General features: G+C 47.3%; 1 protein-coding gene across 2 annotated transcripts in view; it reads right to left on the bottom strand.

The window, feature by feature from the left end:
• Positions 1–357: 357 nt before the first annotated feature.
• BANP (BTG3 associated nuclear protein) overlaps positions 358–17,136 on the bottom strand; it is a 120,885-nt gene continuing 104,106 nt past the window's right edge. For both annotated transcript variants that reach the window (XM_077310009.1, XM_077310008.1), the window contains 2 exons: positions 4,984–5,127; positions 358–1,172 (listed from right to left, as the gene is read on the bottom strand). In XM_077310009.1, coding sequence (XP_077166124.1) covers positions 1,101–1,172; positions 4,984–5,127 — 216 coding nt within the window. In that variant the 3' untranslated portion in view covers positions 358–1,100. The remainder of the gene's footprint in view (positions 1,173–4,983; positions 5,128–17,136) is intronic.

Genomic DNA, 17,136 nt, shown 5'->3' with positions numbered 1-17,136 from the left:
TGCCCAATCACTGCTGTCATCTTCAGAGGCCCTCCTTTAGGTGCCTCCCCCCCCCCCAAGATTAGGCAGGTGCCAATCCTTCTGGGATGTAGCACAAAAGCTCTGGAATGCTTTAATGTTTTAATGATCTGTGCTGTGTTGATTTTAATGGTTTTTAAATGTCCCCCCCCCCCCTTTTAAAATTTAATTTTCAAGAAGAAATGCTGTTCACCGCTGGGGGTGGGAGCTTAATTCTCCCCCCCCCCCCAACACTGCAACAGCAGACAGGTGAAATATTTTAACCTTGAAATTAAGAGTCCCCCTACCTGGAACTCAAAGGGGATCTAATGAAAGGATGAAGAGTAAAGAACAGAAAGATGCTGTTCATAAATACACATTTATTTCCTTAGAAATGCATAATTACAGTGTTGGATAGTAGCTTTCCCCTTAGAAAACTAGTTAAGCAACTGTACAAACAAAGAAATATTGGGCTTTTCTGGGAAGGGGTTTTCCTTTACTTTTTTTTCTGTGAATAATTGCATTTTTATATTGAAACAGAAAAACCACCAGCAAAATGAGAAATGTTTGTAATAATGGACCTTCCCCCCACTTTCCTTCTTTCTTAAATACATTTTATTTGGTTATAAACAGCATAGCAAATTTAAAAAAAAATCTCTGATCAGCAAAATATATTTGCACTCTTGATACTTTTGGTGTGGTGAGGGCTATCTATGTACCACGGGGCAGGGATCTTTCAGGGGTACGAGTCACAGAACAAATGCAAGAATGGCATGTTAATTTGCTTGTAATCGCTTGATTAATTCATTTAACCAGGTTTCGCCTCCTGCAAGATCATTTGCTGTATAAAACAAAGAGTATGGCTAAACCTGATGCATCTGGAGTCTTTTTCTCCTGGAGTGAAAATATTGCAGCTCCTGCTACCCTCTGAGGGGCTCCGGGATAAGCATCCATCGATGGGTCCACATGTAGGTCAAGGAGACCGGGCCCATGCCAGTGACCCCCCCCCCCCGAAGAGAAGCCAGGCTCTTTGTCGGTAAGCTGGAGGTGCCAGCCAAGACTGCCAGTGTGGGGCAGCTGCGCTCCTGCAGATTAGCTTCCTCTCACTGTATCTGAATGGCTTCATGGTCTATTTGCATTTCTGGCTGGATTGAGGACTGGAGGGCATCGGCACTCTGCACAAAAAGACAGAAAGAACACGCTGCGCTTTATACTGTCAGAAGGGCTTGGTTGCCCCTTCAGATGCGGTGGGTATGGGGCTGCCAACTTGTGTACATGAGCTAGAACCTCAGAGGACCTCTGCAGGATCAGACCAGAGGTCCATCTAGTCCAGTACTGCGTCTCACACAATGGCCAACTAATTCCTCTGGAGGACCAATAACAGGGCAGAAAAGCCAAAGCCTTCGTAAGAACGTCAGAAGAGCCCTGCTGGACCAGATCGGGGGGGGGGGGTCCATCTAGTCTGTCATCCTGTCACACTGTAGCCGACCAGCTCCCTGGAAGACCAACAGCGGGGCGCAGAGGGTGAGGCATCCGTGAGCAGACCAGAGGAACTCATTCCCATGTTCTGGTTCATCCCGCATGGAATCAGGCTATGCCATTTGTAAAAACCGTCGCTGGATCTTTCATGAGAATCCAAGCAGGCTGGAGACGGCTGGCTGCATCAGCGTCAAAGGAACAGAGTTTGTGAGGGAAGGACCAGGACAAGCAGAGGAGCAACAGAATGCAGCAAGCAGTAGCCGGATTCAGTTACCTAAGTAAGTTTTATGGGGTCTTAGTAATGCATTGAAGAGACCGAAGCTAAGACAAAAAGAGTTAAAACTGTAGCTTTGTTCTCGGATGCGTTTTGGAGCATCCTGTCCTACTGAGGGCCCTCTGCTCTGCCCACCCTCCCCAGGCACCACCTTCAAACTCCAGGAATTTCCCCACCAGGAGTTGGCAACCCCCGTCTCTTTCAAGGGCCCAACCAGCAACAGCAAACCCATTTCTAGCCTTGTCTGCATTTTCTTTTTTAAGTTCCAACATTCCTTTCCGTTTATCTGCAGCATGGTATAAATCTCTGTGGTTAACCACAGTATTAAAATCTAACACGGCGCAAAGTGTCTGAAGGAGAGCAATTCCAGTGCTGCTGCCAACAGGGTAGGAGGCAGATGTAAGGATTTATCGCTGGATCCAAAACAGCTGACTCCTGTCAAACTGGAGTGGGGAGCAGGGAGGGCGAAGCCACGAGTGACCCCCTTCCCTGATCCAGTGGGAGGTGATTTATGGGGAGGGGGGGAATCTATAACCAGGAGGACCACTTCTGATTATACGACGCATGAATCCTTCATCACCCTGCCCGCAGTGAATGAATGTCCATGCGGCGCTTTCTAGGAAGGCTGAGAAGGAAGTCAGAACCTTCCTGTAGCCCGAGACTCCACGACAGATGAGGGACGAGCTCTTGGCCTCGGCAGGAAGTTCCCCACAGTTCCTAGAGCCTTAAAACCAGGGGAGGCAAACCTGTTATGGGCGTTCTGGCGGTTCAGAAAGCACAGGAAAGTCAGTTTAGACCCTGCAACAGGGCGTGTGCTGGCTTTTCTTTACAGCCCCACAGAACTGTGGCTTCACAGCACAGGGCTGCCCGGATGGACCCCTTGGGACGGGAGATGCCAAACACCAAATTCTACCTATAAAGTACTTTTTAAGCAGGCCTCCCAGTGTCACCCAGTCTCTAAATGAAGACAGGTGGGGCTTGGGGGTAGGAGAGACCTGCATGGAGTAAAGTGCCAGCAAATCCATCTTCCAAAAGAGACATTTTCTCCAGGTGAATTGATTTGTGTCATCTGGAGGTCAGTTGTAACCCCAGATAAATTCCAGCCACCACCTGAAGGTTGGCATCCCTACTGGGCCCCCTGCTTCAGTTCTGTCCTAGAGGAAAGGTGGGCCATGAATGTAATAAAGAAAACCCTTCAGCCACCCTGAGCTTTGTGCAACGCCACAGTTCCTCTGTGCTTGCAGTAGAGTTTTTATAGACGTTGTTACCCACCCCAAGCCTGCAGGGAAGGACAGGTTAGAAATAATTTTGTATTATTATTACTATTATCATTACTGTATGTATGTGCTAAGAAAGGAAACTTTGATGTATTTTAACTATCCAGAGACATCAGCACCTTCCTTTACTTTGTCCAGAATTAGCTACCTTCCCATTTAAAGAGGAAACAGGCCATTCAACCGGTTTCTTCTGCCTTGTATGAACAAGCAGCCTAACGAGACACATCGTGTCTCTCGGCCACTCCAAACTGCTCTGCTGCCCCTTACTGGAGGGCTGATGTCTGGAGTGGAGCATCCCTCCCCCCCCCCAAAAAAAAAAACCTTCAGAACTTTTGGCTTACAAATTCAGACCACTGCTGAGTTGCAATTTATAGAGAGAGGCAGCTCAGGCTGGCAAAAATGAAAATGAAAAATCCTCAGATGTGCAGTGAGCTAAACTTAAATAATAATGGACCGAGATTTAAACATTAACTTAAATAATGGAACATGCTGTCCTGTGCCAGGGGTTACGGTCAGGTTAGGAATCGCTGCAAGGACAGGGCCTTGGAACAGAAGAGCTGGTGCGCAGGAGCAGCCTCGGAGGCAGGGCCGTGCCACGAGAATTGCGGCCGGGCAGAGGGTACGAGGGAAGCCTGTCCCACCGTGCTCTGGAGGAGGGCTGCATGTGCACCGCAGCCAGCAGATGCTTTTGTTCCAGTCAGAAAAGGAGCGGGAGGGCTGCAGCCAATTTGGATACCACGGCCATGTGCAGTTGATTCCGCTCAATTGTGGCTGCCCTCACGTGTCCTCTCAGTTCTGAGGCCAACTCTTTCCCCTACTTGGCCACAGAAAGAGTACAGAAAGTCCTTGAGCCTGAGAACAGCCAAACCCTTTGAGTGACTCACCTTGGACGGACTGACTTGGGTTTCCTGGCTCTGACCCCTGGTGTTCTTGACCCCACCTCTGGCTCATCCTTGGACCACGCCCAGCATCGGGGGCTGAGCCTGAAGCCTCCTTTGGCCCAGCTTGTCCCACTGACTTAATTTGCATATCACTTCCAAGAGCACGACTCCAGAGCCGGAGGCAGAGCTGGCCTGGGCAGGTCCCGCAAACTCCGCAGCGGCCAACCCTTGATGGGGGGTGGGGATGCTGCTGGCCAAGTCCAGAGGAGGAGTCGGGACCACTCTTGCCCACAACCTTATCTATCTATAGCCCCCATGCTGGAGAGCAGGCAGGTCAAAACAAAGCCAAAAGTTCATATTCCTGCTCCTGCCCCAAGAGCCAAGATTCCCTGCAGCCCAGGTCACTTTGTGGCTCCTGGTCTGGGCCTTCCTTCTCCAGTATTTAGGAGTGTGGAGGGGAAAAAATCAAGGACTTCGTTACTTGGGGTGTTTCAATGCTGCTGCTCCAGAGTCCTGCTCCAGGCAGTTTACAATTATAAACCACAATATATATATAAAAAAAAAAGAGCCATGGAATAATTCTCCTTCCTTATGAGTTTCAACATCCGTTTAAAATGCCAACAAGGATCTGGCCCTTTTGACCACAGAGATGAGCGTGAGGGTGGGCACAAAGCCCAAGGGAATCTCAGAAAGTGGAAGAATGCCAGGGCTAAGCCCAAGTCAGGGGGCCTCAAGGCTGTTCCTGCCCTCCTTGCAGCTAAGAAAAGCAACCTCAATTGCCTCAAATGAACCAATATATACAAATGTTCTTCATCTGAACAATTTATTTGGGTACTTGGATTCCAGATTTTGCTGCTGCCAGGCCTGGAATTTTTAGGCTTACCCCATTCTGTATCACACCACTGGGCAAGTCAGGAAAAGCTGCTTATAGCATTTAACCAGGAGACTGCTGCCTAGATCCTCCTCTGAGGCTTGCAAGTGTGGTGGGTGCCGAACACCAGCCCATGGCAGCATAGCTCCCCTCTGATGGCCCCCATGCATCATCCCCCTTCAAGCCAGGACAGGATCTACGCACTTGATTGGCGGCCGAGTGGTCCGTCACGGGCGCCAGCTGGACATACTGGACTTGGATATCACTCCCTTGGAGCGGCGATCCATCAACGCCACCAGCTGCGGGGTCGGAGGAGGCAAGGGCAATCAACTGAGCACCCTGTAGCACCTGCAGGGAAATCAACAGAGAACATGCTGTGAAGCAGGCGTCATCGTTGCAGATGCGCTGTGAAGCATCTGCAAACGCCAACCACAGGTGCGAGACCAGAAACATTCAACTAATTCTTCAGTCAATAATAATTCAGAACACAAGAGCTGCCAGAAAACAACAGCGTCCTTGTCTGATAGGCAATTATCCCCCGGTGAAAAAATAAATCTTTCCAGCAGGCGTTTAATATTCCATAGTCTAGAACCACTTCATATTTTAGGGAAATGATTTCGTTTCACTGTTGCACATGATTAGCCTTGACAATGGAATTATAATTATGTCAATTTTGCCGTTGATGAATACCAAGGAAAACCAACCATCTGCAAACTGTTGGTTCTTTGCTGGGCCTGTGCTGCTGTTTTGAACGCCGCTTCTCCGCCAGCGTGACACTGTCATTTCCCTTTGCAAATAAAAGTGCAAATTTGCATGGCTGCCAAGTGTGCAAGAGAAGGCGCAAACCTTCTAAAGCTGCTCCGTTCCCATTTCCCATTACGGCCACTGCGAGAACTCCACCGGCTTCGGGTCAGTTACGCTCGGCCACTCGATAAACGTGTAACTCCGGTTCCCTCTGACCATTTCACACAATCCACTTCTTTCGTGCACACAATAAAAACAGGATGGGTCAAAAGAAGTGTTGTGTGAATTAGTCCAAGAAAAAGTGAAGCCAGAGGGAAGATCACATGTTCTGCAGGGGTGGCCAAACGGCAGCTCTCCGGATGTCCATGGACTACAATTCCCATGAGCCTCTGCCAGCAGTAGTCCATGGACATTTGCCCACCCCTGCCAGTCCTTCACCTAAACCCTTGGATTGCATCAACCCAGCTTCTTCGATTTGAAGAGAGTGTTGTTCTCAAACTGCTACTGTTTATGTGAAAATGACATGGCCTCCTCTTTTGAAAATTAATTCATTCATTCACATTTCAAGAAGTAATAGAATGTGCCCTTTACACAGGTCAGCCTAGCCCATCTCTAAAAAGGGGCTTCCTTCCTCTTCTCTGACCAGAGTTGCACAAGACGTCAAAGAACCTCAAGAAGAAGAAAACAAACAAACAAACCGCTCACACAAAACCTTTTGTTTCCAAGTTCTAAAGTCTTGGTCCAGGCCCTGAAAAAGCGAATGTTCGAAGTCATGAGGGTAAACATCATGGCGCGGTGCTGGGGTTTCAGAAAACAGCTTCACAATTTTTCCATTGACTGCAGCTCTGTGGGTAGGGGCTGTGATTCTATCAGTTCAACGGCTTACTCAAATCCCAAAACCTCAGAAGGTCATTAAACAAGGAAAGAGGGATTCGGTTTCATTTGGTAATTTCTTTAAAAAAGCACAAAAGGAGCAGGAATTTACTAAATTCTGTGAAAACCTCCTGAGACACTCAGCTCCCAGAACCTCCATTCCTAGGTTTAGTCAAAGGGAAAGGATCAAATTAATCTTTCCTAACTGATCCATAGAAGGAAAACAGATGAGAGGGATCTGGGGTTATAAGGGAGGGAGGGAACTCACCACCAACATATAGCTTAACCCTGTGGGGTTTACGGGCTGCGGGAAAGGAACCAGGCCTTTCAAGAAAGTACTAAGTCATTTTTGAGGGGCTTCGGGACCATGTGAAACCCTGCAATTCCGCCACACTCCTCTTTGGATGCTTATTCAAACTGGACTCATCTCTCACTGGTTCAATATTCTGTTCGCAGTACAAGCCGCCTTGTTTGGAAATAAACGGAAAATTCAACAAGTGGGATGTAGAGAAGGATATTTGTGACCTGTGCCGCCCCCCCCCCCACAAACATAAAATATTTTATCTATTGTTGTGCATTTTTTTTAAATGTCCCTCACAGTTTAAGAGATTAAGTGAGCAAGCAATAAAGGAAGGAAGCAAACGGCCCCTGGACTGACGGGAGATCAGCTTCTTAATTAAGCAGCCTGCAATGCAGTTGTGGGGGACAAGTTCAGAGTGTACAGATTAGAATCTAGTTTATTTTACAGCGTGTATTCAAAGCTACTGCATTGCCTATGAAAGTACGGCCCAACCAGATAAGAGCAGTGGTAAAAAACAGAGGCACCCCCCCAAAAACCCCATCATTTTACAGCTAAAGAATTCCAGAAGGAAGCCAATACGGCACTGTGGTATATTATTTTTATCATTTTTAAATATGCCGAGCCAATGCACGGGTCAATCTCGACTCAGTCACAGCTCAGTACCTCTGAATCCTCCCAGTTGGCCAGCAACCTTCTCCTTCTGCTATCAAATGACCAAGAAGGCCTGACGTCCAGCCCCAAAACATCCCCAGCCAACTGACCGGCTGGTCTTCGGGTGACCACGCAAACAGCCCCTGAAGCCCAGGGAAGAGGGGCACGTTTGACATCTCCCCAGTTCATTTCACATCAGCCCTACGGAGAATCCTTAGCAACGTGCTTTTTACAAGCAATAAAATATTGCTGCAGCTGTCCTGAATCCCCAGCTCTCTAAAGATTCCTTTCACGGGGATCGGAGGCTGGGAGGCCTCCTCCGAAGAACAGAGTTGACAGGGGGGAGAAGCGGTGCTGGGGATTCATGCAGGGAAGTCAGTTTAAATTTGTCCCGGGATTTTCACTTCAGAACTAAGTTAAACAGGTAGGGATATTATGCCTGCCATTTTGTGCCATTAGAAATCAACCACCAAGAGCTATTAAGCGGCAGTTATTTTATGCATATATCATCAAGTTGTAAGCAACGTATAGCAAGCCCAGCAAGGGGCTGCCATGAGTGAGGAGCAGGTGCCAGGGCCTTCCTCTGCAGGGCCTTCCTTGGCAGTCTCCCACCCAGGGACCATCCCTGATTAGCTTCCAAGATCTGGCAATATCAGGCTACACCATGGATCCTGACCATTTCAGGACACAGCTGGTACACAAAACAAGATTTATGCCCTTATCCTGCCCTTCCTAACTCTAAGCTAGGCCACAATGTAAGAAAGGGTGTTAAGGGTGCTGAGTCGGACATTTCTTAAGGTGGACAAGCAGGGCCAGTCGGAGGCATCCTCCCACCCGAGACACATAGCCAAGAACCCTTAGAGTGTCAGTTCACACAACCCAAATGTTATAGCTGAACACAGGTGCAGTGAGATCCTGCAGAGGCTTTCCAGCTGCATTGTGCTTCACTGGCCACCTAGGTGCCGCTGACCCAAGCAGAAGCCCAGATGAGCACAGGGCTCTGTGCGCTTGCAAAGTCTTCCCCTCTTTAATCCCAAAAGGAAGATGCGGATTTCTGTCTGCCTCCCCGAGTGCGTTCATGGGGAATGAATGGTGCCATCCTTTTGAGTGAAGGGGTGGGGACTCCATGGCTAGAGAGAGGATCTCTGTGTCTCGTTCCCTGGCCAGGTTTATGAGCTTAATAGCTTCTAGCCAGATGTTTCCACACTTCTTTAAAATGCTCAGTTAAAGTAATAGATAAATTCTAATAATAGGAGCTCAATTCTACGGTGGCTGCAAAGTGCAAGAGAGCCTTTGTTCTTGGCTCAGAGAAATGCGAGAACCCCAGCAAGTGGTTCTTGAGCAAGAATACGGCCTTTGTTCGGCTGTTCACAGGGTCTCTGGACCACCACGTCAGTCCTGTATTCCTTACCTGCCACTGACCTCTAGAAAAATAAAAAGCAAGCAGCCTGCCCCAAGGCTGAACTTTCTTTTGCAGTTCCAAGAGGTCTTTTCTCAGACATCCTTTCATGCAGGTAAGAGAAGGTGGCCAAGAAGCCAAAAGAAAACAGGAATGCCCTTCCCACTGAACAGATGGTTTTGGGGAACGCATACATGCTGAAAAGAGGCCCCCGAGATGCACTTTCTCTGCTTCTCTGTTTGGCTGAGCAGTGTGAACACGGAGGACAGGCCCAGCTCTGAAAACCAAGCTAAAAAGGCAGCTGAGAGGCCTCTGCAAGTGCCTCCTACGACTCTTATAAAAACTGTTGTGCTGAAAAAGCTGATTAGAAACAGATTGCAAACTGGTATGGAGATCTTGGCCATAGCGTGTCAAACCCTTGGCAAAAAAAAATAAAGAGTTATAAATATACACGGCTAAATGCAACAAACTAATTTAAAAGTTTAGCAGGGAAGATTAGAGATCATTCCCATCATCAAAATTTGGGGCCTGCACAGAGCTATTGGACAGCTAAAGAAAATTAAAATTAAAAGTAACATAAGCATGTCCATCAAGGACGCAGCGGCTGGCGGGCTTTGGGATGACCTCCTCCCCTGGGCCCAGAGTTGCCTCCTCCATCCATCCATCCATCACACTGCTGGCCATCTCGTCCCAGGAAGTGTAAGAACTAGGGTAGGCTGCATCCAACCAGGCTGCAGTGTGCAATAGCTGGACCGGACGTTGGTCTACCAATCCCACCGAGTGACAACTCACAGGGCTGTTGGGAGGATAAAATGGAGGATGGGAGATCCGTAGGCAGCACCACTTTGGTCTCCTTGGAGAAAGGGCAGGATGGTCCCTGCTCTTTGAGGGACATTTCTTCCTAGCGCAAGTGAGGCTCAAATTGGGAGTCTGGGCTGGCATCCTACAATGAAGTGTCCCATTAAACTTCTCATGCTCTTATTTATTTATCTTAGCTGCATGTTAAGATAAAGCCAGAAAAGCACACTGTTGCCGCGATGCATCTTTGCAACTGCTGATTCAGAAGGCCCAGCCATGCTGGAGAACTAAGCCACAAAACGCAGCCACATTCCTACACGGAGTTGAAACAAGAGGACATTTTACACAGTTGCATATAAATGTCTAAGTTAGCTCTCTTTTGCTCCCTTTGAGTGTGGAGCCCCAGGTTCGTATCCCCACTCTTTCATGAGGCTCACTGTGTAACCATAGACCAGTCAATCTCTTCTTTCCTAACCTATTTCACTAGGGGTTGCTTTGCAATAAAATGTGAGTTTTGGGGGGGAGGGCACCGTCCCATATTCCTTGGGAAGCACAGGATAAATATTTAGCCAACAGATGGAAATATGGTGACGGGTCAAATTGTGCATGTTTTGGCCATCTGCATTCTGCACAGAGCATGCTTTCCAGATGCATGCTCCTTTGCACATTACACAGTCAGCACAAGTACACCTGGAACCACCCCTGTCCGGTCACACACACTGCAGAGAGCCACACGTGTAACTATTGGGATTTTTCTCCTCAATGACTCCAAGCCCAATACAGACCTGTGTAATAGTTGAACGAAGAATCCCAGCCAGGTGACACATCTCTGATCTTCCTCTCCAACCCCCAGACCTTCACGCCTTTAAAAAAACCACTCCCATCTGCAACCAATAGCCCCCCCCCAATTAGCATCTGACTGCTGAACTAAGGGGGGAAATATTAATATGTAATACATTTTCTCTCTGAAGGCTTGGCTCCCAAGCCTCCGTTAACTGCTCAGATCCCATACTTGCTTCATTAACATTTATTGCTTCACTAACGTTTATTGCCACCGCCACATATATGTTCCCTCTTGACAGGATGCGTTTCCAAAGAGTGTGGCAAAAACACAAAGCGCCCTTTCCATCAAGGAAGACGAGTTCTTCAACCTCCAGGCTGCCAAGCCATCTTGCTTAAGTTTGCAAAGCACATTTTTATTGCAGCTATTTTGGGTCATTGGGAGGGGGGGTCCTGAGGTTGCTTCTTCATTCTAAAGCAAATAATAAAATCCAGGAATACACACAGAGGAATGTCCTGCTTCTCACTGCTCAGCCTTAAGGGGGGCTGGAGCAGGTTTCATACCTGAGGACCTCATGCCTTGCAAAACAGTTCACCTGGGAACAGCCGATAAGCAGCTCTCTCGTCTTAAGAAGCTCCATGCGAACATTAAAAACTTGTGTGTGGGTGTGAACAGCTGTCCAGCCGCTTCCAACTTTCGGCAACCCTCTGAGTTAAAAGCCTTGCTTGGGTCTTGCAAGCGGAGAGCCCTCGTGGCTTCCTTCCTTCCTCCTCGTGCGACCCAAGTACAACCCCCTCACTTGGGCCACTTTCTCGCTTCTAGGGAAAGTTCAAGCTTGAACAGATGCCTGGCAGAAAAAGGGCCGACAGTGGGAAGGATTTGTGCTCATGTGCTATGAAGCAAGACTTCAAGGCTTGTGAGAAATAGAGTCGATATTCTTCAGCAGCAGGAGTGGCCACCTTTCTGTTGGGGGGAGGGGGGAATCCGGAAATCAGGAGAGAAGAACTGACTCAGTGTGACAGCATTCCCTTTGCACCGAGAAGGTTCCCCCGGTTCACGTCCTGGAATTTCCAGTTAAAGGATCCCCGGCATCAAGGACTGGGGAAAGCCCTCCTCTGGCTGAGATCCCAGAGGGGATATGGGAATGGTCCAGCTCAGCAGAAGCCAGTTTCAGATGTTCACGTGAAAGGAGAAGGAGGGGTTTTCTCATAAAGGATCAGACATGACTCGGTGCTTGCACAGGGGATACCTTTACCTTTACCTTTACAGGTCAGAACTGGTGACGGCTGAGTATCCAGTCCTGCATTATCCCAATTCAAAAGAGCACCTGGTCAGCACAACCCTGAGCAGTTACACTGGTCTAAGTCCACCAAAGGCTTGGAAGGGCATAACTCTTCTCTGGATTGCGCCGTAATTCTGCCAGAGTGCTTCCTGCCAAAACTTTATCCACCAGGCAAGTCTCGATGATTCCTTACCAAAATACTATGAAAAATGAAACCACTTGCAGCTCTACCAGGAGGCAGAAGGGAAAACAACAATTTTGCAGAGAGCTTTCATTATGTGAACTGTTTCCTGGCACAATATGTACTACCACCCCCGACCCACCCCCTACCCATCATCTGCTTTCAGTTTCGGAATGTATCACCGGCTCTTGATTGACTTGGTAATATCTTATTCTGAACAGCGTTCAATTATGCTTAAGGCCCAGAAGAAACTTGAAGCCCATCAAGTTTGGGTTAATGATACAAAACTAATGGGAAATGCCACTTTGGGGCAACCGTGACAGACGTGAGATAGACAACATCTGGCGGGCTGCGGCTTATTCTATTCAAACCATATGCAGCCTGCAGAGAGCAGTTTCCCCTTTCGTGTTGTCCGGGATCAGAACTTTCTTATGTCCCTGTAACTCCTATGGTGCCCGGTTCCAAAGGATGCCAGCTGGGCTTTAGTCCTGCTCCTTGTATCACACCAATACCAACCTGCCACCACAGCACACGGATCTGTGAAGACACTGCTTGGCTGGAGGTAAGATAGAAGAAGAAGAAGAAGAAGAGGAAGAGGAAGAGGAAGAGGAAGAGGAAGAGGAAGAAGAAGAAGAAGAACATAAATAATGGCCAGTCCTAAATGGAACCTCCATTTTCAGCAGCACTATACCTCTGAATGGCACATGCTGTGCTATGGGGAGCACAACAGCGTGGGGCTTTATCATTTTTGCTCTGACTTACGGGCCTTCTGGGGCCATCCAGTTGGACAATATGGGAAACAGGATGCTGGATGAGATGAATCGTTACTCCGACGCCAGCAAGGCTCTTATGTTCTCATAATAAAAATACATACACAGCCACACACACAAATAAAAATATAATGAAAAGTAGAACGAGACATGGAGCCAGCTAAGTCCCCACTCCCCTCTGCAAAGCGCTGTGAAAAAGAACACAGTGTGTCTCCGAAAGGGGCCAACAGAGACTCCCTTAGGAGACAGCCCTATAACTTGGGGGGGGGGGGCAGGAGGAAAAAACAATGCAAAGACACTTCTTGTGGTTATGGCTGGCTGAGCAGGACTCTGAACCAGAACTTCAACTGGTGGCCAAGCGGCTGAATGTTAGTCATCACTATCAGCCAGTAAAATAACAGGACCAGCTCCTGTTATGAAGGCCCAGGGAGGAGAAGGAGCCCAGGCAACAGGAATAGGCAACAGGCATGCGGAACATTCTCCAGCTATGCAGAAACCCTCTACTTTGTGCATGAAGCAGAATGGGAAGAAGAAATCATAGAACAACATGCTGACCCTGGTGACCTTGCAATAGCCGCCAGATGCAGTTCACTCTGGGTGCTTGCTTCTGGTTTTGCAGAACTGATCCTTAAAACGCAGAACGGGGGTGGTGGGAGAGAAAACACTGGGCTCTAAAGCAGTAATCCCATGCAGATTTACTTGGGAGTAAATCATGCAGAACTGGGATTGCCAACCTCCAGGTAGTGTCTGGAGATCGCCCAGAATTACAACGGATCTATTGCCACAGAAGTCACTTCCCCTGGAATGGCAACTTTGAAGGATGAGTCCTGCCCCTTCTTGAATTTTGCCCTCTCCAGCTCCGCTCCCCCCTCCCTCCTCCTGCCGAAATCTCCAGGAATCTCCCAACCCAGATTTCTTGCCAAGTATGTGAATGGGATCTGGCAACAAAAAAGGTCTAAGGAGGTTAGCTCTGCCGCCACACAGTGAGGAATCACAGAATCATAGAATTAGAAGGGGCCACACAGGCCATCTAGTCCAACCCCCTGCTCAACGCAGGATCAGCCCTAAGCATCCTAAAGCATCCAAGAAAAGTGTGTATCCAACCTTTGCTTGAAGACTGCCAGTGAGGGGGAGCTCACCACCTCCTTACGCAGCCTATTTCACTGCTGAACTACTCTGACTGTGAAAAACTTTTTCCTGATATCTAGCCTATATCGTTGCACTTGAAGTTTAAACCCATTACTGCGTGTCCTCTCCTCTGCAGCCAGCAGAAACAGCATCCTGCCCTCCTCCAAATGACACCCTTTCAAATACTTAAAGAGGGCTATCATGTCCCCTCTCAACCTCCTTTTCTCCAGGCTCAACCTATCTTCATAGGGCTTGGTCCCTTGGTCCCTTAAGAATAGGAAACACCTATTCTTTTTCTTGCTTTTTTAGAAAGCCATTTTCTGCCTCACCGAAGGCGGCGCAAGGCTGATCCAAGTCTTGGTGAAACCAAAAGGCGATTTTTCCTGCTTAACGAGGCTCCATCAGCAAGCAAGCAAGCAAGATGCGCTGCAGAACAAGGCAAAGCAAAACACTTTACGTTGGAAATCATATTGGAAAACTGGCTTCTATACAAAGAAATGCTTTCCAGTAAACCAATGGTTAAAATTGGAATGTAATTAAGGATATCATCTTGTTTCTGAAGGATGAGTTACCTCATGTAGGTCCCTTGTCTATAACCCGTTAGAGGCCATTCTGAGGAAGGTGCGTTGCATCCAAATGAAATTTAACAACATTCAGTGCCTCAGAAGGAGAGCTGCGGGGAAGAGTATCCCGCAGATGCCTGCATTTGTGTGTCTGCTGCTCTGTTTCCTTGGATGCTCACAGAGCAGTTATTGTAAAGGATTATTTTCTCCTGGGAAAACTAGACAAGATCTGGAAAGATTCACAATCAAATCTTCCTGGTTTTCCTTCAAAAAGTTTATCTTTCATCCGGTATTTGAAAATGAAATGAAGCTATTAGAAAGCTTTATGCAGTCCTTTGGGAACCTGAAACATTGTTCTAAACCCCAATTACATTTTTTAATTACTGAAATGTAGGCTCTATCAAGGAGTCACAACAACCATAGGGTCACTTTGATCTGATTCATGACAAATCTACACCAGTTCATCTGGCCTGAAATGGAAGTCTGCATTCTTGCTCTAGCGCCTGCCCATTGAAGTTAAGAGTTAACAAGTAAGCTTGCTGGTGATGATCAGGATCTTAAGATATGAGATTCTTAACAGAGATCTCCTTTTGTGTATCATTTTATAGCAAGTATTCGGGGGGGGGGGGGGAGAATGAGAACAGAATGACAGAGACATCCTGCTCTGTGAAGACACATTCGAGATCAATACAAGCCATTGTGGATGCTGGAGAACATTTGTTCTAAAGGCCTTGCTTGTACTATTTGCAATGTTATTTCATTCAGAGAGACTGCCAAAATCTAATTTGCTGGTCATAGTTCAGGCTCAAGTTGGCTTAAGCAGTTAAGGAGACTTTGCATACTCTGGCCTTGACAGACTGGCAGACTAGCTCACACAACCGATAGTAACAGATGTTTAATGGACCCCATCATGCCCCGGGAGGCTCTTTATCTGAGCACCAAGAGCCATTAGAAGGAGGGGGAAACCATGAGCCAAAAAATAGCATTTAAAATGGAGCTTATACACAAACTGGCCAACTGTCTTAAACAAGGCAGCCAAAAACCTGAAGTCCTTAAAAACCCACAAGCTTCAGGAGCGCAGCCCGAGCCAGATCTATAATTATTTTCTAGTTGGAGATACATGCAGAAGGGCTGAAGCTTAAATGTTTGTCTACAAAATGTTATTTTTGGGTTTTGTACAAGACTACAACTAAGTCTTGTTAAAGGGTGACTATTTCAGTGAAGTCTACACAAATCTCAGAGAAGTCTAATCAGGATGTAGCTGCTGGAAGAGCATAAGAACACCCAGGATCAAGCTCCAGGGTAACAGCCCAACAGCTCACCCAATCCCATCCCATATGCCTGATAAGAGACAAACACGAAGCAAGAGGGAATGACTCACCAACCTGACTGGTGAGAAACATTCGGCTATGACATGGACTAGCCAAAATGGGAAGATGATTACCAAGGACGCCAAAGTCAAGCGGAATGTATTCCCTTTGTACATATTTGTGTATGACTTCCAGACCAATAAATGCAAACGGGGGCAGGAGGTCACACTGTCTGTCTCATTTGCCACTCATCAAATTCCTTACGGGATTACATTCATCAGAGCCTAGTTAGAAATGTGGACCTTTGCCAGAGTCTGCACAAAGTTCAAGAGGAAATAACATCCTAACTAATTTCTGCACAGCATCTTATCAGCAGAAATTGATGACACACTCCGAAGAGAAGATGGACTGGGAAAAAACGCTCACTGCCAGGGCTCCTTGGATGTCAACCAGGAACTATCAGTCCTCAGACATTAGCTTTGTCTGGAGAACTAACTGGGAAATAGTAAATATATAGGTTACAATTTGCAAATTTTTATCACAGCTGTGAGCCTTTTTAAGTCAACAGAAGAGTCCCGAGTCAGGAAGGGTGTGGAAGATCTTGGTATAAATCCTTGTAAATTCACAACACTTACTGTGTGACCTTGAGCACAAGGACTTCTCTCCCAGGGCCTGAAGCGTAGCTAAAGGGAACACACAATGCCCAGGTACTTCAGGAGGGGCTCTAGGGATGCCCAAGAAAGGCTGCTGTGGCCTATACACTCCCCATGCTGGGGGGTGGGGAATTCCCTACAAAAATAAATTGTTTTTCTCTCACTGACTGAGCTGCCCTTGTAGTGTGATTTCTTTATTATTATAAAATAATAAAACTCCCTAGAGGAGTTCTCCCCCCTTCCTTTGGCTTGAACTGGGAATCTCTCCACTACCCAAAACACTCAGTCAAATATCAGTCCCAGTGCACTCAACTGTGTAGAACTATGCTGAATCCAGACTATGAGTCAAAATGTTTCCTCTGCTGAAAATTCTCCTTGGAGTCATTATTGTTCAGCTAAGGCACAGACAGGTCTTCTCTAGCCACAGGCTCTGTCAGAATAATTTCCTTCCAACACAAAGCTCTGACATCAACTTTCACACAGCTGTAGCTGGCCAATCAGAGTGCCTGTTACTTCAGCACTTGGGACCTAGCTTTTAAAGTCCTGTCTGTCACAACTGCCTTCCCCTCCTTTTGGCTAGAAGTGGGAGCTGAAGAAACCCAGAAGAATAAATATACAATTTTTACTGTATGTTTTATTTGTTGTTAGCTGCCACAAGATGGCAGGCCCAGGAGTGGTGCCATATAAGTACAATCAAATCAATAAGTGGCATAATGCGCATGAAAATGTAGAAAAAGTCCTTTGGAGAGTGGTGTTCTCCACTCGCCATCAAATAGAAAACTGGTTCTGTCTAGCCTTGTGTAGCTCTCCAGACTTGGCCAAGTCTAAATGCTCTTTATGGTCTGCTCATATTTCCTGGTCTCAGCCTTTGTTTTCTTCCGTGCTAAAAATCTGAGCTGGTTTTTAATTGCTCATTATCTTGG

The sequence above is a fragment of the Paroedura picta genome, chromosome 14 (genome assembly GCF_049243985.1).
Source record: "Paroedura picta isolate Pp20150507F chromosome 14, Ppicta_v3.0, whole genome shotgun sequence".
Taxonomy (NCBI): Eukaryota; Metazoa; Chordata; class Lepidosauria; order Squamata; family Gekkonidae; genus Paroedura; species Paroedura picta.
The sequence above is the reverse complement of the archived record's forward strand: the minus strand, read 5'-3'. Positions and strand labels throughout refer to the sequence as shown.